At 43.3% G+C, this 23,674-nt stretch overlaps 1 protein-coding gene across 4 annotated transcripts; it reads left to right on the forward strand.

Annotated features, from left to right (window-relative positions):
- The first annotated feature begins 2,299 nt into the window (after positions 1-2,299).
- trim46b (tripartite motif containing 46b) lies at positions 2,300-16,562 on the forward strand. Of its 4 annotated transcripts, none has more exons than XM_071517911.1 (12): positions 2,300-2,359; positions 5,750-6,012; positions 6,393-6,581; positions 7,573-7,771; positions 9,247-9,393; positions 9,691-9,786; positions 11,213-11,466; positions 12,040-12,161; positions 12,558-12,896; positions 14,272-14,501; positions 14,710-14,777; positions 15,196-16,562. In XM_071517911.1, the coding sequence occupies exons 1-12, from the start codon at positions 2,300-2,302 to the stop codon at positions 15,641-15,643; spliced, it is 2,415 nt and encodes an 804-aa protein (XP_071374012.1). In that variant the 3' UTR covers positions 15,644-16,562. The 4 variants fall into 4 exon arrangements, with proteins under 4 accessions (XP_071374012.1, XP_071374021.1, XP_071374029.1 ...); XM_071517920.1 differs by having other exon boundaries at positions 5,750-6,011; positions 6,431-6,581; XM_071517936.1 differs by lacking the exon at positions 2,300-2,359 and adding an exon at positions 3,388-3,411 and having other exon boundaries at positions 5,750-6,011; positions 6,431-6,581.
- Positions 16,563-23,674: the final 7,112 nt, after the last annotated feature.

Below are 23,674 nucleotides of genomic sequence, written 5' to 3' on the forward strand. Positions count from 1 at the left end.
ACTATCTTATTTGTTAAAAAATTCTTATGAATTCTTTCATTTCATTATTTCCATGTACAACTACCTATACATACATATAAAATACCTTTTAATTGATAAAGATAATATTTCACTTGTTGTGTCATTCCCTAATATTTTGGCTGGAACAGGACCACTAAACATTCTGTAACCCTAACTCGATAGATAGATAGATAGATAGATAGATAGATAGATAGATAGACAGATAGATAGATAGAGTTAGGTAAATCAGTGTAGGATAGAAGTTAATGGATGTGCTACCGAGGAATTTCAAAATACTCTGTAATGTAGTTTTACATCAACATTCAAGCACAAGTGAAGGTTTTATCATTGAGCATTGAACAAAATCAACAACATGTCCAACTCACTGACTTCCTCACACCATAAGCTGCTGACATTAGACACAATAGATAAATGCATAGGTGTGGTAGGCCAAGGCCCACAGCAACATGGTGCATTGCTTAATGAAGTATGCCAAAATGAAACTAGAGCAGTCGACCAGTAGCATTACACGTGACTGAATGGAGAGGTTGGGAGTGTCAAGGTGTAGGCAACATGTATAACACACACACACACACACACTGAGAGTCTTTCCTCATGACTCATATAGTCATAGTGGCGTACTTTGCTAAAGAAGATTATGATCACTTTTAATAATAATAGAGTATTTCTAGCATTCATTTTAGGTGTGCTATAATTACAAGCGTGCCACGTGGGAGTGTATGGGTGAATAATGCAACACTGTTTTTTTTTACCTGCTGCGCTAAAGTTGTTATACTGACTTTTATTTTCATTTGTTGTTATGGTTAAAGCAAAACATAGGTATAACAGCTTTATTTCAAGCAAAAGGTTGTTTGTCTTTCAAAGTAAAAATTAGCTGGCAAACCATATTAAATTACAAAGATGAAGCAGAGGTAAAATGAAAAACAAAAGGATAGCTTATGTACCTGTCACTCTCACCCTCTGATCACCCTATAACATATAGGACCCAGATATGTTCCAGACTGGAATTACTTTTTAGATGAATTGATACAAACATGATATTTACCCTCTGCTTACAAGCTAACTATGATTGCCCATCAAGAATAACATTAACAACAGAATTAACGTTTCTTCAACAAGCTTAAGTTTGATTAAGAAAACCAAGTACTTAAGTTTTATTGTATGATAGAATTCCAGGAGAGTCTAGAATTTACAGAGCAGGCTTTGGCGATTAGAGCCCATCAGCAGATTGCAGCATGGCAGATATCTCCCCAGCGGAGTCTAGACGCTGGTGATGCTGAGAGGACTGAGAGCTGAAGGCCTAACACACGTCTTCCTATTAGAAACTTTGCTTCTCCTGAGCCTAGCTATATATGGAAGCAGAAGTACGTAGTATGGGGTGTGGAGGGGTTTGTTCTGGGACGTTAGAACTTGTGGCGGTGTCATGAGCCCATAATTCAACAAAACATCTGTGATAAAGTGCCAACATTTAATTACAATGGCATCCAAGCTGGTTTCCACAAACTGGTGCTCACCCAAAACAGTCCAAGGGATAGTTTCACTGATCCTGTGTATCAGTGAATACCCCCCCCCCCCCCCCAACACACACACACACACACAAGATAGACACTTGGGATAATTGTTTTCCATAATTAGCTATACCATACAATTTTTCTGAGGCTCCTGAAAATATTTAAGAGCATTTATTCCACTTTAGGTCAAACGGACAAAGATAGTCTGTCTGTGCTTTGAAACAAGACAATTGATTAGTGATCCACCACTTGTTTTCCTACAAAAGAATCAAACAGATTTATCTCTTCCGATGACATTTAGCATTGCCTCGCCTCATACAGGCACACTGATGTGTGCCATCATTTGAAGGTATTCGCTGCGGGAAGGGAAGGGAAGGGAAGGGAAGGGTGGGGGGCGGGATGTCTGGGCGAGGAAGAAAGCCACGGGCATCTGTCAGCATTCTGCGTGGATGTTTTCAGTGCCGTTTATATCACATTTAGACATTTGTTTCTTTTCGTTTTTTTTTTAAAATATCTAACTGATAATACGGACCAGGCTCTTTATATTGCGTGCGTAAAATGCCAATTGGCTGCCCACGCATATTCATTACGCAAAAAAATCGCAGAAATTACCACGTTTGGCCTACAACATTTGAAAATCCAGGAGCCCAAAGGTTGCACATATTGGTGTTGTTAGTATGTTCCATATTGGCTATGCCCTAATTACATCGTCGTCTAGTACTACTATATCGAGATGATGACAACGGGGGGTTCTAGCAATTCTTAAAATGGCAGAGTTGGATTTGAAAACGGCCACATCGACGATGGACGCTTTGGTTCGTATCAGTGTGAGTAGAAATTCCGCGTCTGTGTTTGTGTTGTCACTGGATGTTTGGTCTCTGTACTTTTCCGTTAAATGGCTTTTTTTTTTTTTTTGCCTATTTCTAATGGAGCACCGGAGAAACGGCTTGATCTCTGTTCCACCTGTCGGACCACTCTTGACAGACATGCCTTTTTGATTTTCCTGCATTCAGTCTATAGCCAGTTTTATTCAAATCAATCAACATTACATGAAATATAAAGGCTTAGCCTGCCCATAGAGAATAAATAGCCTTATACCGGCCTTCTGTTAAGGAGCGGCTTCGCTTTTCTTGGTGCTGTAACCCACATTTTTATCATGTCATTTTAACGATGTGACTCCGGCCCTAAATATTGAAATGTGTCCGGTAAATCAGGCTTAAGTAGGTTGAATGCCTATTCTGAATTGGAATTCAAGACATTGTCTGCAGGGAGACTGGGGAGATTTCTTTTAAAAAAGCATTTTAGTAGCCTACCAAATGCCAAAACACTGTGCCTTTGTAGGTTCACTTCCCCGAATTTCGAACATTAATGGATGGATGCTATGATAAATGGAGAGTAGCCTAGGCTATTTTATTTCTGGGTTCGTTCTTTGGATGTATGAATACTCGTTTCCATGGAGACGAGATGCAGGCGAACCAGGCCCTTCGGTTGCTGAGGCAAAGAAAAGAAGGGAAAGTACGGCTAGGCTGCATGTAGCATCGCCTGCTATAACGTTAACACATCACTATCCTTGCATGCAGAGATGGGAACAACGCACCATCGTGGACTGACTCAAACTGCAGTTCTGCAGGTCTCGCCATTTGCATAAGCTACAGCCCATGTTGCAGTGGAAACAGTTCCGAAAAAATGCACCACCATTTCATAATTCTGAATCGTAGATCAGTCACCTCCACAATTCCCCCCCATTGCCCACCTATTGCACAGCTGTAGAGCAGTGCATCTCCCTCACACCCCTCCCCTCTCTTCAACAAGCATCGCTCCCTTTATGCTGGAAATGTGCACGTAGTCCACTGTCATGGCGCCTAGGTTCCAGGTGAAGGTAAGGATGCGCTGTCGCAACGCCTGTTCTGTTCACCACGCCGGTCGGCAGTGCGCGATTACCATTTGAGATTTGACAATAAACAGTGGGCAATAATGCGCTCTGGACACTGGAATTGCTTGCCTGAAATTGCGATAGGCTAATTCACTAGAGAGAGAGGATAGGCCGGAGTTGACATTGGGGAATGACACAGAAAGATTGAGGTGGACTGAGGGAGAAAATAGGTTACTTTGATTCCTAATTAGACTAATTTAATGATTTAATATAGGTTTATTTATTTAGTCCTAGTGCTGTACGCATAGCCTATTTAATTCTGCCACAACTGTGGAAGTGACAGTTGCTTTATTATATGTAAATGACTATAGAGACAGGCTATATTTCATTTCCATCCTATAGGTGTTCAAAGCTCAGGGAGGATGGAAGATTGTCATTCTTCTTGCTTGGGGCATTCGATCAACATGGGTGTGTTAAGTGGTTTTCTGTGTAATCCAGCTGATTGAATTGTGTGTGTCTGTGTGTGTGTGTGTGTGTGTGTGTGTGTGTGTGTGGGTATGTGTGTGTGTGTGTGTGTGTGTGTGTGTGTGTGTGTGTGTGTGTGTGTGTGCTTAGCGTGCTTATGATCTTGTGGACATACAGTTTATGTTCCTCTCCAGCAAGCAAGATTCACTCTGATGCAAACATGCAGAATCATCGGTTAAAGGAGAAGCTGCAGTTTTAGATAAAGGCAAGGCAAGGCAAACTTTACTTATATAGCACATTTCACACGCAAGGCAAATTCAGTGTGCGTCACATAAAACATAAAATAAAATGTATAATTAGTCTAGTCACTATGATAACATTTAGCAACACTTTACAAGGATCAACTCATAAAATGACATTGAAAAGAAAGAAAGATGAAAGCAACACTTTTAAGGTGCATTTGTGATAGAAACATTCCTGTCACATCACATCATAAAGATGAAATCCCAAATCCCTTTGCAGCAAAGCCAGTCAGTCTGCGTTGCCCTGATTTTGAAGTTAACTCATAGTGTCAGTGATGTAGATGTAATACCAGAGACACTGCAACAGTTGCACGGGTCAACAGTTTCAGCCATAATTTCTACAGAAGCTGTGTGTCAAGGGCATCCGCAAAGGCAAAACAGACACACGGCTAGATTAAAATGGCAGAAACTCAGAAACTTTATTATACCGTGCTCTGATCAGAGACAATACAACATTTGGGCTGAACAAAAAGTCTGGGTACATAATTGTCACTCATTCCAGTGTAGGAAGATTGAGAATGGAACTGATTGGTTATCTTTGTTTGACCAGCTCATTCATTATGATAAAGGTGACAAAGTGGCCTTGCAGTTAGAATGACTGTCCTGTGACTGAAGTCTCAACAGCTAATGTGTCCGTCTCTGTCAAAGTGTCCTTGAGCAAGACACCGAAGTGCTAATTCCCCCTGTGCTCCGACCCCTCTGCTGAAATAGATAGCAAGTATAGGTTTATCAGTGGATTATGCAAAGAAACAAATCCATAATTATACTGTATGTTATGTAAACTGATAAAATGATCTGAAAGGCAAAACTGATTCTAGCACTCCTACTGCATGTGATATGAATAATCCACTGGTTATCTCTTGCACTGTCCCTTTGCACTGCATATGAGGTCTTGTTTCTTCTTGTGCCATGTGTCAGTATGTAGTGTGTCGCTATGAAAGATGTCGATACGTCTTTACACCAAGTCTTTGATGAGTAAAGTGCCACTGATTTGGATTGAGTATGTGCGTTGTAACAAGGCTGAGTTGTGGGTGATGTCAGTGCACACAGCAGTGGTCATGTGTGGCCACTGGCCAGAGAGCTCATCTTCATATGCAAAGCTGTGATTTAACCACACGGATGCACTGTGTGCAGTGATTGAATAATTAATGCCTGGTCCTTTATCCATATTTAACAAGAGCGGTGCCCCCTATTGGCCTGACTAGGACAGCTATTTATATCGGCTGCTCTGTCAGCTTTGTGGTCATACTTTAACGAAAGAAATCTCTGTGTTCTATGTTTTTCCTCCTTTGCTCTGTCTTAGTCTGTTCACCTCTATGAATACACCTCCTATTGGGTATTCCTGCATGTTTTACTTTTCTCTGATCTGACTTTCCCTCAAGGCTAATTGTTCACGCATCAATATTGTTCCTTTCTGTATGTTGCATGCCAGGTTCAGATTTGTATTTAAGTTTGAATAATACACCCTAATGCTAGCTCGGCGACCATTGGATACTCAACTTGTGTTTCTGCAAGAAACGAAAATATGCTCACCCACCTCTGCAGATTGTAACCCCTCGCTTCTTTGCCTCTGACAGTCTAACATGAAGAGCATGGAGCGTGAGCTGCATTGCCCAGTGTGTAAGGAGATAGTGAAACAACCCGTGGTCCTGCCATGCCAGCACAGCGTCTGCCTCATGTGTGCCTCTGAGGTCTTGGTGGCAAATGGCTACCCGCCTCCAGAGCTTCCTCCAGAGCCCAATTCGCCAGCCTCCACCCCCAACACCCGCTCCCCCCGTCAGGCGCGCAGGCCCATGCCTAAAGCTGAGCAGCGGCCCATTGACCGTGTGCTACGGGCAGGTTTGGATTAACTGTTCATACGGCATATTGATGTGATATGTAGAGGAGGGGGAAGGGTACATTTATGCCTCTGACTCTTCACATAAAATGGTAAATGTCTTTATAAAACATGCTTTCTCTCCTCTCTAAAAGTCCTAACATGTCATTATATGGAGGCCATTTGGTGGGAGTGCTTCACAAATTTTGGCATGCAGTGAGACTAAAGAGGAAAGAAACAGAAACTGTGTCTTCACACGTTAGCTAAACTCTTCCTCCTTGACTTCAACGTCAAGTCATGATCAATATGCCCCAGTCTATAGATGTGTTAGGAATAGACATTCCTCCCCTATCATTTGCTCTCTCCCTCTGCTCATTATTGACTTTTCCTCCTGGTTTGCTGGACCCCCACCCTGCTCCCCCATCTATCCCCCGGTCTCCAGGATATGGGACGTATCCAGGGCGACGCCGCAAGGAAGGCCCGCCCCTGGTGATGATGTTTCCCTGCATCCCCTGTGGCCGAGACGTGGAGCTGGGGGAGAAGGGTCTTACTGACTGTCTTCGCAACCTCACCCTGGAGCGTATAGTGGAGAGGTAGGTACCACACACACACACACACCTAAACACACAGATGCACACACTCTTAACGCAGTGGTATCTTGGTGATCCATGCAAACACGTGCAAAAAATGCATGCTGTGATATGGCCATTCAGCGCTCATGATGCTTGGGCAACATACTTCAGTGAGTAGACGATTTAGGTGTGAAAAACAGAAGGTGTGGGAATGTGTCCAAATGCTGACTGTAATTAATCAGCAGTAGCTGAGCTGTTGAAGAATCCAGCAGAGTATGCACTGCAACATGGCTACTATGGCCGACAGTGCACTTCCACAGTCTAGCAGCTTTGTGTTCCCTCTGTAACCCATTTGATACTATTTATCTCACTCTCTGCTATGTGCACTCTCATTTAGTGCATTTTCACCAGCCTTGTCTTTCATGTGGTTTTGAGTGAACTTATACTCAGGTATAATAATTTTATGTTGTTTGTCTGCAACTTTTCTATTTGTTATCGATGCTGCTTTCTTGGCCAGGTCCATCTTGAAAAAGAGATATTTAATATGAATGGGACCAACTGCTTAAATAAAGGCAAAAAAACTCTTTAGGAATTCAATATTCCCCATGAAATGAACTCCCATTACCTTTACTTCCTGGAAAACACAGTATCTTTCATGGTGACCTCATGCTGCACTAGTAGGCGTAAATATAAATTTCTAACCAATAAAACCATCAGATTTTTAAACAATTCTGCCCCTCTGCACCCCTCCCAACATTGCCTTTCTCTCCATGACTCCTATTCCATTGGTTTAGACGTTTGAATGATCCCTCTCTGCATTATGTCCTGCCCCAACATCCTGTTTCAACAGGAAATGCATAAAATCTAGGAAGTAAAGATGCCATTTCATCACTAACGCATTTTCCTCTCTCTTTACGTTCATAAGTATGTTTACATTATGTCTTATTTGTTGTTATTGCCTTTCTCCATATTCCTGTACCTTACTCTTTCTACCCTTACATTCCCTTCTCAGGTACAGACACACAGTGAGCCTGGGCAGTGTGGCTGTGATGTGCCAGTTTTGTAAGCCTCCTCAAGCTCTGGAGGCCACTAAGGGCTGTGCTGACTGCAGGGCCAGTTTTTGTAATGAGTGTTTCAAGCTCTACCACCCCTGGGGGACGCCGCGGGCTCAACATGAACATGTCCAGCCCACACTCAACTTCAGACCAAAGGTGAGACATTTACATATTTACTGTCTATGTACAGTATGTAATAATAAAGAATGATATGCTTTATTTTCATAGCACATTTAAATATAATAAAAAAGATAAACAAAAAATGAATTGTAAAAAAAGATGAAACAGAAAACAGCAGACCAAACTGTAAAACTGTAACTCAACCTCCAGGGGCAGAGCTGGTGATTTGGAGGTCCTAGGGAAAGGTAAACATGGGGCTCCTTGAATCCCAACCCCTACCTTTTTTCAATCCATCCTTAAAGGATAAGCCTGGTTATTTTCAACCTTGTCATCATGACAATCAAGTCTTCACTGTGGAGTTTTCAGGGAGTGCTGCTCTCCAATGCAATCTGGGCCAGTGGAGACTCAAAAAGCGATTAAAACCCCCTTTCAACAGTCACATTGCAGTTACATAGTCTTTAAATAGCTGCGACTCAACAGTTACCACACAACAGTGTTACAACCAGTTATAATAGTCCATTTGATACTTTTGATACTACATTTGATTGTTCACACACTTCCTTGTTTACTCTGCTGTCTGCCGCATTTGCGTAATATCGGAAGAAGTAGAAGAACGAGATTACATTTTGTTGCTAGAACTTGAAACTCGCATCCAAAATCCATCCAATCCATCCAAAATCATTTTTATTTATAATTAATTTATAAATTAATTTATAAAATCAGCCATAAACTAACAGCAGCAGATATTGCTCGCTTTTCGTAAGTAAGGTCGATTGTAGTAGCATGAATATAACGCATCATTTTTATTTTTATTACCTTGGACTGCCAACATCAGTGGATTCCCTGCTGTGTTTACCACTTGTGTTGACACACAATTCGTGACGGCAAGGGGCAGATATCAGAGCTCACAAAAACTTCCCCACATATCCTACTTGTGATTACCACTAGGTTGACATGAATGTTTTCTCCCAGTCGGCGGTTCATACTTACAGATAATCCAATATGACGTGAACATTAGAGCACTTCTACGGTCTCCTTGCCAAGTAGCTCACGCTAGTTAAAATAACGTGTAGCACTGCAATATACTCAATTTTCAGGCCATGGATAATTGGAAGATCAGAAGTAGGCAGATTTCATTGCAGTGTGTGTTACTGAGTTGAAATGGACATGTATAGAAAAATAAGGTGCAGGTTGAAAATAACTGGAATTATCCTTTCTAAAGTCAAGTGGCAAGATGACACGAGAAGTGAATTGTCAGTATAGCCTGACTCAGTAGGGGGATAGCCATGACTCAGGATTGAAATTATTATATTATTTATTGTAAAGATGTTTTGCAAAAAAGTAAACATTTTAAATTGATGAAGTTGATGTTTTCTAGATACACACAGATCCTCCTAATGCCCTGCCGCAATGCTCTCCTCCTTCTCTCCTCTGTTCTTTTGTCTGTGTAAAGTGTATTCAGACACTACTTCACATACATTTGATTTGATTTGACTTGACTCTCCTCCCAGGTTCTGACCTGTCCAGAGCATGACCAGGAGAAACTACAGTTCTACTGTAGGTCCTGTCAGCGGCTGCTGTGCCCTCTCTGCAAGTTGCGCCGCGTCCACGCCGGACACAAGATAATGCCAGTGGCACACGCGTACCAAGCCCTTAAGGTGGGAATCTGGGACTCTGATGTCATGCAACATTGCTGGATGGTTGTAGGATGGTTCTGAGAAACCCAGCCCAGTCCAGTGACAATTAATAGTAATTTCATTACAAAAATTGCATTACTGTGGATTGTTATTCAGCAGCCTGCCATACATCAGAGACTGGCACAGCACAGTACGGCATTGTACAGTACAGTTATAAAATGGGGTAACACACAGAGTTAATGTAATACTTTGTATTAGGATTAAGCCGATCTGGTGTCAATTTGTTGTTTGTTGTGTTGTGTGCTGTTTATTTGACAGGAGAAGATTACCAAGGAGATGAACTACATTCTGTCCAACCAGGAGACAGTTCTGGCTCAGATTACCCAGCTGGAGAGCGCCATCACTCAGACTGAGGTGACTCATACAGTGCGCAGACAAAATGTCACTGAGCAAGGAATTAACAGCAGCCATCAGCTAAATTGTGGCAAAAAAAAAACTGGCTGTAGATTAGCATCCTGTCTGTCCATTTTACTAGCTTCTTTGACAGGTAGCCATGTGTTCCCTCAAATGTTCCTATTATAAAACCTACTGTTCTATTATAAAACCTACTGTTCTATTATTATAAAACCTACTGTTCTATTATAAAACCTACTGTTCTATTATAAAACCTACTGTTCTATTATTATAAAACCTACTGTTCTATTATAAAACCTACTGTTCTATTATAAAACCTACTGTTCTATTATTATAAAACCTACTGTTCTATTATAAAACCTACTATGAAATAAATTGACTGGTGAAATTTGGACTTCACTTACCACAGTCGATAGTTGACAAAAAGGTTTGATACATGCCCTTCTGCTAACAGATATAAAAAGTATCAAAAGTATTACTGTTAGTATAAAAAGTATCACTGTTGGATGGAGAAACACAAAGCATCATCAAGCACAGAGCTACGTGGTTCAACCCGTGTCAGTTTATTGGTGGTGTAGGTGTTAATTGCAGGTTTTACCTGGACTCTTTGTCCCAACTTGTCTGACTGTGTTCTCCCTCTAAATGTTCCTTGCTTTTGTTTATAGGTGTGTATTGGCACTACTGGACCAAAGGAATATTTTGATGATTACTTGCCACATGATACAGTCAACAAATCCAACAGTCTATCTGATTAACAAATCTTTTTTCACTTTTCAAAAGAATGCCATGCAAAACAAGCACTTTAGATCCGGTGTTTACCATAGACTATTGCATATGAATATGCTTGTTTATTTAACCCATACAATGGCAGAAAATAGTCACTGTTTAGTCAACTGGATGACTAAAGAGAAGGCAGCTCAGTATGTGTTGTCATTTCTGTGTGCTTTCCCTCCCCAGATAGTTACAGCACTAGTTAGAGTTAGATGTCCAGACCGCTCTGAATTTGCCCCACCACTAGTTGTTTCCACCACAGTTTCTAGTAATATAAGTAGTAATCTGTCCACTAGTAACCTGCTTGTTTTTGGAATCGGCCAGATGATACTACTAGTTAGATCATGTGTGTGGGCGCACACATAGACGTGCACAGTCACACCAACACACATACACAAGCACACACACACACACACACACACACACACACACACACAAAAACTTTGACTTTTTTTGTGTTATACTTGTTTTTGTTATCATTGTTTTTATCTATTTTTGTGTCCCTTCTTTTCCGAAGAACACTGGATGGCAAACCTACAAAAAAGGGGCTCCAGAAATAAACTTGACTTGACTCAAAGGTGTTGTTGTAACCTGGCATCCGCTTGTTAGTTTTCACATGCGTCCCAACTTGTCTGTCTGTGTTACTCTCCACCAGGTGAACAGTGTGGCAGCCAGAGAGCAGCTGGCTCAGAGTGTCAGGGATCTAACTGCTGCTCTGGCCGAGCGCCACGCCTCGCTCACCCAGGCTCTGGAGGGGACGAGGCAGAGGCGGGGCGAGGCACTGGCTTCCCAAGTGGCGGAGAGACGGAGCATGATGGAGCACGCAGGACTCATGGCGTTTACCCAGGAGCTGCTGAAGGAAACAGACCCGCCCTGCTTTGTGCAGGCGGCCCGCCAGATTCATAACAGGTTTGAGTGCTCTATTATTTATCTTTAGGTGTGTGCAATGTTTTTTTGTTTTTTTTTGTCACTCCTCTCTTAGATGTGTTCTTTTTTTCTTTCCGAGATTATCTTCATTTGTTTTTTAATGACAGAGAAAGGCGATGTTTTAATCACATTCAAAGTTTCTGCAGAGAACAAAAACAGCTTGTAAAAGTAGAAAAATTGTTATTCAATTAGTTATTATTGTCCCTGCATTCCTCTCTGAATTCTTTGTAATAGCTAAATGGCCACAAGATGGAGCTAGTAGACTTAGTAGTAAGAGTGAGTAGCTTTTGGAAGCACAGTACATATGTGTGGATGTAGATGCCAAGGTAGATAGTCTACGATTTGCTATTCAATTTTCTTCCTTTCAGTTCATTGTCTTGCCTGAAAAATCATTTGGCCAAAAGCTTACATCCTGAACTTAATCATGCACCCCTTCTCTCCTCATCAAGCTGTTTCACCCTCCCACCCCGTACCATCTTGATGCAAGCGTCACGTAACCGCCCATCTTCCTCTTTCCTCTAACACCACCTCCTCCCTTTTTTTTCGCCTCACCAGGTTGAATAAATCCATCGACAACGTCCAGTGTTTCTCTCTGGCTGCTGATCCATCCTTCAGACACTTCCAGCTGGACGTCTCCAAAGAACTCAAATTCCTCACAGAGCTGCACTTCATCCAGGGTGAGAAGGGGAGAGCAGAGGAGAAGGGGATGGGCAGGACAGGGTGGAGGGGAGGAGGAGAAGGAAGGGATGGAGGATAGAGGGGGGAGGAGGAGGAGGAGAAGACAGAGGTTTCTTGGTGGCTCAGTGGGCTGAAGCGCATATAATTTGCCCACAATGTCACTAGTTTGTGACTATTGTTGCATGTCATCCCCTTTCTCTTCCTGTCAATTTCCACTTATGCTGTCCAATGAAGCAGAAATGTCATAAAATATTGCATAACAAGCGAATGTGGCGCAGTGACAGAATTGGAGAGGGTAGTCAAACTGTGACAAGCCAAACCTCCACACTTGAGTATGTTATTAAGCTTTCAGCCCAAAAAATTGAGCTCTCACATTCAACCCGTTATTTCCCTAGCACCTCTGGCTCCAGTGATCGATACCCAGCGCACCCTGGCCTACGACCAGCTCTTCCTGTGCTGGCGGCTGCCTCAGGACTCCTCGCCCGCCTGGCACTTCTCTGTGGAGTATCGGCGTCGGGGCGTGGTGCCAGGGGGAGGGTCCAGAGGCGGGATCAGGGGAGGATTGGCTGCCGCCCGCTGGGGCTGGCAGCGAATGGATGAAGTGAGCGGGACCAGCGCTGTGATTGACAGACTGGAGATGGACAGCGTGTACGTGCTGAGGGTGAGAGGCTGCAACAAGGCGGGCTACGGGGAGTACAGTGAGGAGGTGTACCTACACACACCCCCCGCGCCAGGTGAGCATACACACTGATAGTGCTTTCCGGTTGGTAAACTGAGAGTTTGACTTTGCCACTTGGGAACTGCACCCAAACAAGTTATAAATACAAGTGGTAAACTATGGCTAGTTTGGTAATGCCCCACTTTACAAAGTGTAACCTTCCTTTTGGACCTCTTATCTTTTGTTGTGGGAAAATCCCAAACAAGGCTTGAAGTCAGTGAGAACTTTATTACAGCTACCAAAATATCCCATTATATGCACACAGCAAGCTACACATCAGTCATTCAAGACTCATACATGCCTACACACCTGTTATTACTATCAGTCATAATATAAGCATTAGTATGGCTACCATGATGAAATGCTTAATAATTCATTCTCTTTTTTTCTGCCCATTCCCATCTTCTTCTTCTTCTTCTTCCTTTTCCCATCTTTCCATCTCTCTCCTCTCACTCTCCATCCATTCGTTACCTGCCATCCCCACCTTCTTCTTACCGTTTTTTTTTCCTCATCCTTCTCCTGCCTGTCATCACCACACCACAGCTCTGCACTTGTCATCCTGTCCTAAGCTTCTTCCACGCTGCCAACCTTCATGCCTCCTACTGAATGTAAGAAGCGCATCCATATCTGGTGACCACCCCTCTCTACCCCATCGTATTACACATAATTATCTCTTCCTCTCTCTCTCTCTCTCTCTCTCTCTCTCTCATCCTATGCACTCCTCTGTTCTCCACTCTCTCTCCCCCATAACGAGATCTGTCCAAGTGCTGATGAGGTTTGCAGTTTGTTAAGACGCGAGGCTTAACAACATGGATCGGATTCAGATCCAGGGTTTTTTTAACGAGTCGAGTCGAGTCCTGAGTGGTTGGTGAATTCCTTGTGTTCCCCCGGGTTTTTCTCTCCCTCCTGCAACTGCGTATGTTCCCTCTGTAATGGTTCCTCCTTTTGGAAAGAATGCTCTCCCCACTGCCACAAGCTTCTTTCTTCTCTAGCTACTTTCTGCGTTTTACTCCCCGAGTCGTCAATATATAGATCGGTGTTATATTCCTTATCTCTTTGTAACCTCTGTCTGGAGGAGGTGCATGTCTGCTCTCTGTTCCTCTCCGCCCCACTCTCTCCTCTCAGTTGGTTCTTATTCTTCTCGTTCTTCTTCTCCTTACTATTTCCCCGCTGTAAATCTGTACCGCCTCCCTCTATCCACCCAAACCTCTCCTGTCGTTTCTAAATCCCCTATACCTCATTTTGAACGCACCTTTCCCCTTGTCTTCCCTCTATCCTCGCTTCTTCTCTCCTCCCCTCCCATTCCTGTCTTCCTTCTCTGTCTTTTTCTCTTCCCCCTCCCTCCCCCCCACTCCTCTCTCTCCCTCTCCTCCCTCCCCTCCTTCTCCCAGTGCTGAACTTCTACCTGGACTCTCGCTGGGGTCTCCATGCAGACCGGCTGGTGGTCAGTAAGGAGCAGCGGTGCGCCCGCAGCGTCCCGGGCCTCTCTCTGCTGCAGGCTGCCGACCACGCCCTCACTTCCTGTCACCTGACCTCGGACCTGCTGGTGGGGGATGTGGCCATCACACAGGGACGGCACTACTGGGCATGCTCAGTGGAGCCTGGGTCTTACCTGGTGAAGGCAAGTAAAAAAGATGTGGGGGTTATGGAAATAATCACGAGAGAGAGGCGTATCCCCTTATAAAGAGGCATGTATTTCTCCTATATTTCAAATAATTGGAAATGGGCATGCAGGGAAAGCTGGATCAATGCATTATTTAAAGATTTGCTACCAGAGAAATGTTTAGTTAATTATAATTTGCTTCCTTTTTTCTCTGTTTGTTGAACAGGTTGGAGTTGGTCTGGAATCTAAACTGCAGGAGTGGTTCCACCTTCCACAGGACATGGCCAGTCCCCGGTGAGTAGCTGGAGTATGAAAAATGAAAATGAAAGGGACATAGTATATGACAGTGGTTCTTAACGTGGGGTCCGGAGACCACCAGGGGTCCTTGAGGAGGTTCCAGGGGGTCCCTGGCAAATTGATGAATTGTTAAACTTCACCATTATTTAATTTACAAGAAGTTAACACAATAAGAGAATGTAGAAGAATGACTATTTTATTTTTATCATACTTTCATTGTTATCTCTCCACCTACAACACGGATAGTCATGCAATTCTGGACAAGATCATATCTAACAATACAAATATTCTCAGATTTGGGTCCAAGAGACAAAATCTCATCAAATGGGGGTCCGTGGCCCTAATGAGTACTAAATTAGGTCCAAACATAGCTGTCTGTCTCATCCTCATACCCCAAACTGCCGTCCCCCTGCAGCTACGACCCGGACAGCGGTCACGACAGCGGGGCAGAGGACGCGCTGGACTCCGCTCCGCCCTTCTGCTTCCTCACCATGGGGATGGGCAAAATCTACCTGCCGCAGCACAGCTTCCACCACCACAGCAGCCACGGCAACGGCATCCGAGACCCCATCACCAACGGCAACGGTCCCTCGTCGCCCACGGGCCTCACCTACCCCCTGCCCCCGCGGCTCGGGGTGTGCCTTGACTTTGAGAAGGGCCGCGTCACCTTCTATGACGCCCACTCCCTGCGGCCGCTCTGGGAAGGCCATGTGGATTGCTCCGGCCCCGTCTGCCCGGCTTTCTGCTTCATCGGCGGAGGGGCGCTACAGCTGCAGGAGCTGGTGGCCAATCGCAACGCGGATCAGACTCCGGTAAGAAGGGTAACCATCCAACCCCGTGTCACCAATTTGAATAATAACTGACAGCTGATCTGAGGTCATGTGGTAATACGGAATGTAACGGTTAATTGTGAACTATTTACTCAGCTAGAGCGAAAAAGTTAGACATCTCAGCGATTTTGTTTTGTATTTCATTTGTATAAGAAAATGTTTCTATAGCAACAAATATGCAAATGTAATTAAGTTTCTTACTTTTTTGTTACACGCTGTTTTGCAAGAATTATTGAATTGCTTAAGTAGTGTCTGGTATATCCAACACACACTATGTAATTATATCTTTGATGCTTGCACTTGTAGCCATGCTATACTGCATACATTTATAAAGCTAATGTAGATAGAGCAAAACACGATGTCATCCTTCCTGTAGGAACATCTATTATCTGTCCTCTCACATCCTTAATGTTTAATGCTTAATCTCCATTTATGTTTTAGAGATATGAACATAATGTTGCTAAAATAGGCCTTTTATTGCATCTATAACTGCTAACGCTGTCTTAAACAACACAGTTTTTTCTTCACCGTTGGTAGATACTCGCCATTCACCCATTATGATCCCAACCAAAGCCATTGTTTTTTTCTGGGATGTAAATGTGATTGAGTGGTAGATTAGAGGTAGAGAGGAACAATGAGGCAATACTGCAATTAGAAGCTCCAATTATACCTCTGCTGCACAGCTAATCACTGGTTTCTGTTGGTTCTGTTTGTGCATTGCTATTTCGTATTTCAAATAGCCTACATGAATCTGATTTGGGTGTGTGTGCTTGTATGTATGTGTGTGTGTGTGTGTGTGTGTGTGGTTTGACTGATAACTACATTGATTCATTGCTGATGGTAAAAATTGTTTTCACTCAAACAATGTTTTTGATTAGTTTAACCTGGCTTGATTGTAAGTTAATGAGCTGTGCTTCTTATGAAATGATTAGCAGATTTGAATCCATGTAAACTTCACCTGCTGGCAGAATGTTTGCAAAACAAAATGAATTAAAGAAATAAACGCTGAATAAATGCAAATTGTTTAAATTATGATAATATTCTCTGTTTCCTTTTGTCGCTGTCTCTGTTTAGTTAATATTCAATCTGCTTCAACATTGTGCCAGTTTTTCAACCCTTTATAATGAACAACTTCACTGTGAGCGAGAATCAATACTTATTTTCACCACTAGGGTGCAGCAAGACATAGCTGAACCCCCTAGAAATGTGAAAATGAAATATTAAACATGCACATACTGGGAGCTCTGTAGGTGACACATTGGTCAGTATATAACATAACTAATAAACTTGGAAAGATGAAGGATTTGAACCATTTTCTATAACAAGAATCTTTCTTTTAGGATAGGTTACTTAACAAACAAAGATTTTGAAACGTGCACTGCAATATGCTGTGTGGGTGAACGACCTGCCCGAGGAGCTTAGGATGGATATATCAGTATCATCTTCCAAATCACCTCTTAAAATTTTTATAGATTCACTTTTATGTGTCTTTTACTTTTATGGATCTGTTATTCAATGTCTTTGACCTCCCGTTTTATGTTTTACTTTTTATGTTTCAGTCTTTGCTGGACTGTTTCTTGCTTTGATTTCTGCTATTTCACTTTATCGTTTGGTTTTATTTACTCCTTCAAAAAAGCGCTTTGTAACTATGTTTGCTATATGATAATGATAATGATAGATCACAAGCGATAGATTTTTCTTCTAACCTTGCACAGGATTTACGCCACAGTTTGACTGGCCACTCTGGCCCATACTGAGGAGAGCAATTTTGTACTGCCTTAATCACATTGACTGATAAACATGGTGATCAATCAATGGAATCACAACACACACCAAACCCTAGCACACACTGGCTTAGCCAGACAGCCATAATACAGTGTAACCAGGCCGTTCATGCCAAGTTCATGAACTCCACAGAGCAGCGCTTACTGCCAAATGTTACATATCGGCTTATATGAATGAGGGGCCGTGTAATTCAAGTTTATTGTACACACACACACAATGAAATGTTCACATCCACATATAAAATATGCACCCTTTAGTCCTACAAGGCCTCTCATATATATGACATGAGTTTAGCTTTGTAATAATGTGCAAAGGACGCCACCTATTGGTTAACCAAGATTAAAGACAGAATATAGACTCAGCACTGCCCATAATGCATGAAGCTCCCACCCCAAAATGCTGAAGTCTCTGGGTTTGCATGATAGGAAATTATATGCTTTTGAGATTTTACATGTATCTCAAATCCCATGTCTGACCGCCAAATTCTTGCTTAGCGAAACACCTTGAGTGAGAATAATGAACAATGATGACCATCTGCTTTTGATATAGATATTAACACCTCACATGTGTGGGTGCTTAGCATTCCTTATGTAGATGTAATGTAAATCGCTACAGTTTACTTTTTATGAGCTTCGATATGAAAATCCACATATGTGTTTAATTGGACCCATATCCAACGGGAAACCATAGGCCGATTTGGGTTTGCCTCAACCACAAAGGGAAAATAAAAACGTAGAAAAAAGGGAATTGAGAAAAAAATAATAAAGTCCATAGCCTTGACACAAGCCAAGGTTCTTTTAAATGTCCTAATACACACAGATAAAAATACTGCCTCCACCGGGAGGTTTATCTCTGATCCCCCATGATATAGAGGGAGTGGAATGTACTGTAAAGTATGAATACAGTATAGCCTCCCGCCCCCCGTCCCACCCGACCCTCCCTCGCAAGCTTGCTGCACCTCTCTTCTTTAGTCCAAATCTGTAACAGATTGGGTTTAGTCTGACTGGAGGTATGCAGCCACAACACCACATGTAGGGGTCTGCATAATCCCTCCGCTGAGTATTAAGCACACAGCATGGGCATTCTTTTTAAGACCTGGCAGGAATTACCAATACATAATCTCCATGATCATCATTTAGTATAGTTCGGAGGGAGAGGCTGGGGGGAGGGAGGCATCTGAACTCATGAAGGGCCTCAGAGCTATACAATCTGTGAGAGACATAGTGCGCTGTGCCATCTGGAGAACACATAGGGCTCCTAGTACAGTCTGTTGGAATTCTCCAACCCGACTGTCTTAAATAACACGAAGCTAAACCGCACTTTCAAAAGGCCTGATTTGTTTGTTGAACCCACTATGCAGTATATATAGCCTAGGGCGGAATACATTGTTTATGGGGAACCTGCTTAATACTATTCTGTTGAGTCAAAGCCATTATCATGGATCTCTGTGACGGAGGCCTGCAGTTAGAATTAAGTAGGTAGGGGGTGAGATAAAAATATACATGAATATATAATGTGTTTGTTGCAAAAGCTCAGTGTTTGATGACTGCCACCTACACTTCATAGCACTGGCATTTCGAATTGATTGGAGAAGTGAATACATCATAAATCTTCATCAGCACATGTACATTACAATCACATGAGGACACAATTCTAATTTCTTGAATAAGCCACTCCTTCTCTATATGTAACACACCGTTTCATTTGGAGGTTATTGGCCAGTGGAACTGCATCACATCCGCATTTTTCATTTCTTTTATTCAGTTTCCTTGACCTTTAAATTCAATAATCTTGGCCTGATATTATTCTTCCAGACATGGCCACTACTGAAACATTTATGCTTCTCTCCCTCATCCATCCATCCGCCCAGGAGACGGAACAGTATTAATAATATACATCTCCCAGCTTTTATCACATTGATAATCCGAATAGAGGAAGTAGGAAAAAAATCAATCAGCTAAATGTTGGCTAAGAGGATTTGAGGGGGCATAGCGGGGCCATCTTCCCTCACTATAATAAATGAGGGGTGACAGTAATGCTAGACAGAGCCCATATGGCCACATACTGTAACCTAGTGCACTGCGATCGTGAGAGGAAGCACAGGGCTAATTCACTTTAACATTTACACTCCAGTGGCATATCCTTTTGTATTGGATTTGTGTACTGTACTTCATTGCCTCCATCTAATGATGCGATGTGTATTATGCAATGAAAGTGTAGTTTATTGCATAAATCAAACAGCATACAGAGCAAAATGGGACTTCTAACAATTGGAAGGCCCTCTGATATCAAGCATTAACATTATCGAAAGACTCAAACCAAAAACTTGCATATCACATCCTTTAAAAATGATTTCATTCTGCACCCAGAGAAACAGTTTGCTAGTTTGAACCATTAAAATCCAATCTTTTAGGGTTCCTCAAATGTATGCGTGGGAAGCGGACCTCCTCCTATAATGGATTTATCAAACTATATTAAATAGCCTTTGGCCTTAGGGTGTAACTTTAAGGCTGGTGTAACTTCAGATATATACCTTTACACTCTGCCTGTAACTCATAACAACTAGGATGTTATTATTTCCATAAAGCTGAGGTGTGGAATAGCATTTTGGTGAGTAATGATACAACATTAATCGTAACACATGGTGTGAGCGGGTGTGGGACTGCCGCACTGGTGGTAGAAACGCCATTTTTGATTGAGCTTTGCGTACTGTGTGACACATCCATACGAGAAGTCTGTCAGGCAGGAGGGCTGTCGTGTATTTTGAGTGGTTTTCCACCTTGGTTAAACATGCTGAGTCGGACCTCAACAGCCCCTGCACAGTTAAAATTCCAGGTCCCTGAAAAGCGAAAGCCAAGGCAAATCAGAATGTCAACAGGGGATCCGTAAACCACACGTTTCCTGGACCGCTCTGTCAAGACCAGCTGTGCATACATCAGCCTCGATGCCCTGTGTGTGCAGTTCACCGAGATGGATGGATATGGAGGGAGAGACAGAGAGAGAGAAAGAAAGAGAGAGAGAGACAGACAGAGAAACAGAGAGATGTGAAGACAGATACCAATGGAAGCGTACAGAAAGTGAAGTGGAGGAGGGGAAGTTGGGAGCCGAAAGGTATTTGATCTGTGAAAAGAGAAAAACAGACTGACCGTCTCTCTGAAGTTTGGAGACTCTTAGTCCTATCTGTTACCGTGTCAACACTTGGCCTGCCCGACCCCCTCCCTCCATTCCTCCCTCCATCCCTCCTTACCTTCCAAATGCTCACCAAGTTAAGGGGTTAAAGGTTGGCAGGTGCCTGAGGGGGCAGCCAGCAGACTGTGGGTCAGATTTCTGAGAGGTCAAGCAGCAGGGGTTTGTGCGGTGGGGGGGGGGGACAATATGGCTAGTGTCCAGAGCAGAAGGACTGGTCAATGCAGACCAGCAGTCTAGCCTAATCAACTTCATCTATGGGCAATGACAGACAGCCACGCCTGCCTGAGATGGCCACAATCAGCTTTCAGGGAATTACCTTCTACCCACCGCAAATCCATAATCCTTTCACATTTCCAATATAAAGTCAATGGCGGTCACAAATGTACAGTGCATTTGTATAATCATATTTCAACTTCAAACACTGTGCCAACCACGTGTTGTTACAGCTCCTGAAATAACTAAATGTGGGTAATAAGTGAGGGTTACTGATTACATTATATGCGACATACTGCGAATTAATCAAATTATGTCATTTGTTTCAACACAAAACAGACAGCCTTTCATTATAATTAGATTTTATAGACAGCATACTGATGCATCCATACATGACTGAACCCCTGTGATTTATCTGATCTTACAAAGCAACATGACATCAGCCCTGATTACCAAACCTAATCTGGTAGAACAAGAGCAGACATTGCCAACATAATGAGAGACTAAGGGCAATATCCTGTATGCAGTCAATAACGCTCAGATCCATCGTCTGGTCTTAATGAGTTTTTGCACGTAATTGCATGCTCTTTTTGGCATGTTTGGGCTTCTAATGCACGCTCCAGTTTCTCCAAAGCCCTTCATTATATCAATGTAATGAATCGATAATGTCTGCAATCCCTACATCCAAATCAATGTGGTGTCGGCAAGAGAGACGGATAATCTGTAGCACCCTATATTGTGTGCCTGATTGTACACAGCCGAAAAATCGGATTAAATTCACCTATAGCTACGACTACATCCTCTGACCTGAGCCCAGGCACCGGATCTATCAAAGGAAAGCGACCTAGTGAGCAGACAAGACTAGTAGACAGAGTTCCCCTCCTTCTCCCATTACCACCCATTATCTAAACAGAAGATGAGATCAGTTTATTCCAGTCTAGACATGTAGCCCTACATCATCAGCCCCTTGCTGGGTACACTGCACTGACCCACATTCACCATTTATAATCAATACCTCCTCAGGTCCCGTGCACGGACTCGCCTATCTGATGTTGAAGGAAATTGCACAGTCCAATTTAAAATAGCCCAGGGGGACTTTCATAACCATGTGCCAATTAGTTCCACTGTCAATAATGGTAATGCTAAAGGACACTGTGTTCTAGGGCGAGAGGAGAGGATAGATACAGGGAGGAGGGAGACATCATCAAGCTTATGCCCGTTGCTCATTGTTAATGGCTGTTACACTGACAAGAAGCATTTGATCAGACACACACACAGTAGGCTGTGGATGTGGTTCGAGGGGGTAGCGGTATGGGGCAGAATTATACACCCATGAAGATAATCGGTAATGACGTCTTATAAAGGTCAACAAACAAAGCACTAGTGGGACAAACACAGGCCATGTGATGAGATTCATTAGGACAGCATGGAGAGCGAGGGAGGAGAGCGGGGATGAGGGGGGAGCGCATTCCTCCTCCGTTTCATCGCGGCCGTCACAGCAGCAGCTGAAACAGGTGTGTGTTTTCACTCGGGGCACCGAGGGCAAGACAAGTGCCATTCTCACATGGCTCAGACCGGTCACACTTGACCACACTCTGACCTCACACCCACTTGAGTAGCCTAAGACTTCATTAAGTAGGCCCTAAGCACCGCAGGGGTCCCACAACCATTATGTCAACAATTTAATACAGACTCCTGCTGTCCCTAGATGATCTTGGCTGAAGGATATTTGTGAACAGTCTGCTTATCAATGTAGAAACATTCAGGAGCGCCGCAAGGAATTCTGGGCTGCGTGACAAGTTGCTCCCCACCCCGATCGCCCCGGATTTAGTACAGTATCGCCTCGCCTGTCTGAAGGGCCCCTTCTTCCGAAAAGTTTTCCCTCTTCTTCCCCCACTATCGGCGTCCCTGGAACCTGGATGTGGTGACACACTGTTAGTCACCCCATCCTGGGTACAAACACATCTATTCACACACACACACACACACACACACACACACACACACACGTGTCTCATGGCAACGTAACACACGGCTAAGGTCTCCAGCTCAGGAAACAGAGGGTTCCTGTTTTTGAGTCCAAGCTCTATTGTTATCTTAACCAGCATTTTGATTCTCTCTCTCTTTCTCTTTCTCTCTCTCTTTTTCTCTCTCTCCCCCTCTCTCTCTCCACACACACTTGAGATATTACACAATACTTATCGGGCCACATCTTGTTCCCTAATTTGCTCTTTAATACCACAAAGTCTTATCTGGACCTTTCACTCTGCTAATATTGACATAACCAGAGAGATAGAGTCAACACAACTCTCCATTACCACTTTTCCTGTTTTATCTGCTCCTCTTATCTTCCCTCTCTGGATGGAGTCGCACAGTCACTCCTCTTTCTGCACTTAAGAAGAGATACTTGATCTCTTCTTCCATCACTCTGTCTCTGCCAGACCCCCCCCCCCCCCCCCTCTCTCTCTCTTTTTCTCACTCTCTCTGTCTGTACTCCTATGCTTACTCCCTCTTGTGGGAACCGAGGAGCTGTATGCGGCATGCTGCGCAGTCGAAGGTGTTAGCGGATTGAAGAAAAGTCTGGATAAGCAACAGCTGGATTTAATGCACCATTAAGGTCATTGGTTGTTCAAGCTGCACCTGCAAATCCCCTGATTTCACCCCCTTTCTAAACCTCTCTCCTCTGTCAGCTCCCTCCTCCTCCCTCGCTCCCTCCTCTGCCCTCTCTTGCCCTCTCCTCTTTCCTCCACATAGCCGGTCACCCTTTCTTTTCATTCCTGGCCTCTCAGCTTTCTCTCTCCCTCTCTCTCTCTCTCTTTTTCTCTGTCTCTTTCGCCCTGTCAGCTATGAAATCCCCCTCTCTTTCTGGCTCTTTAT

The sequence above is a fragment of the Centroberyx affinis genome, unplaced genomic scaffold (assembly GCF_046629955.1).
Source record: "Centroberyx affinis isolate AG114_WGS23_722 - 3 ecotype Tasmania unplaced genomic scaffold, CSIRO-AGI_Caff_v1 ptg000046l_1, whole genome shotgun sequence".
NCBI classification, from domain to species: domain Eukaryota; kingdom Metazoa; phylum Chordata; class Actinopteri; order Beryciformes; family Berycidae; genus Centroberyx; species Centroberyx affinis.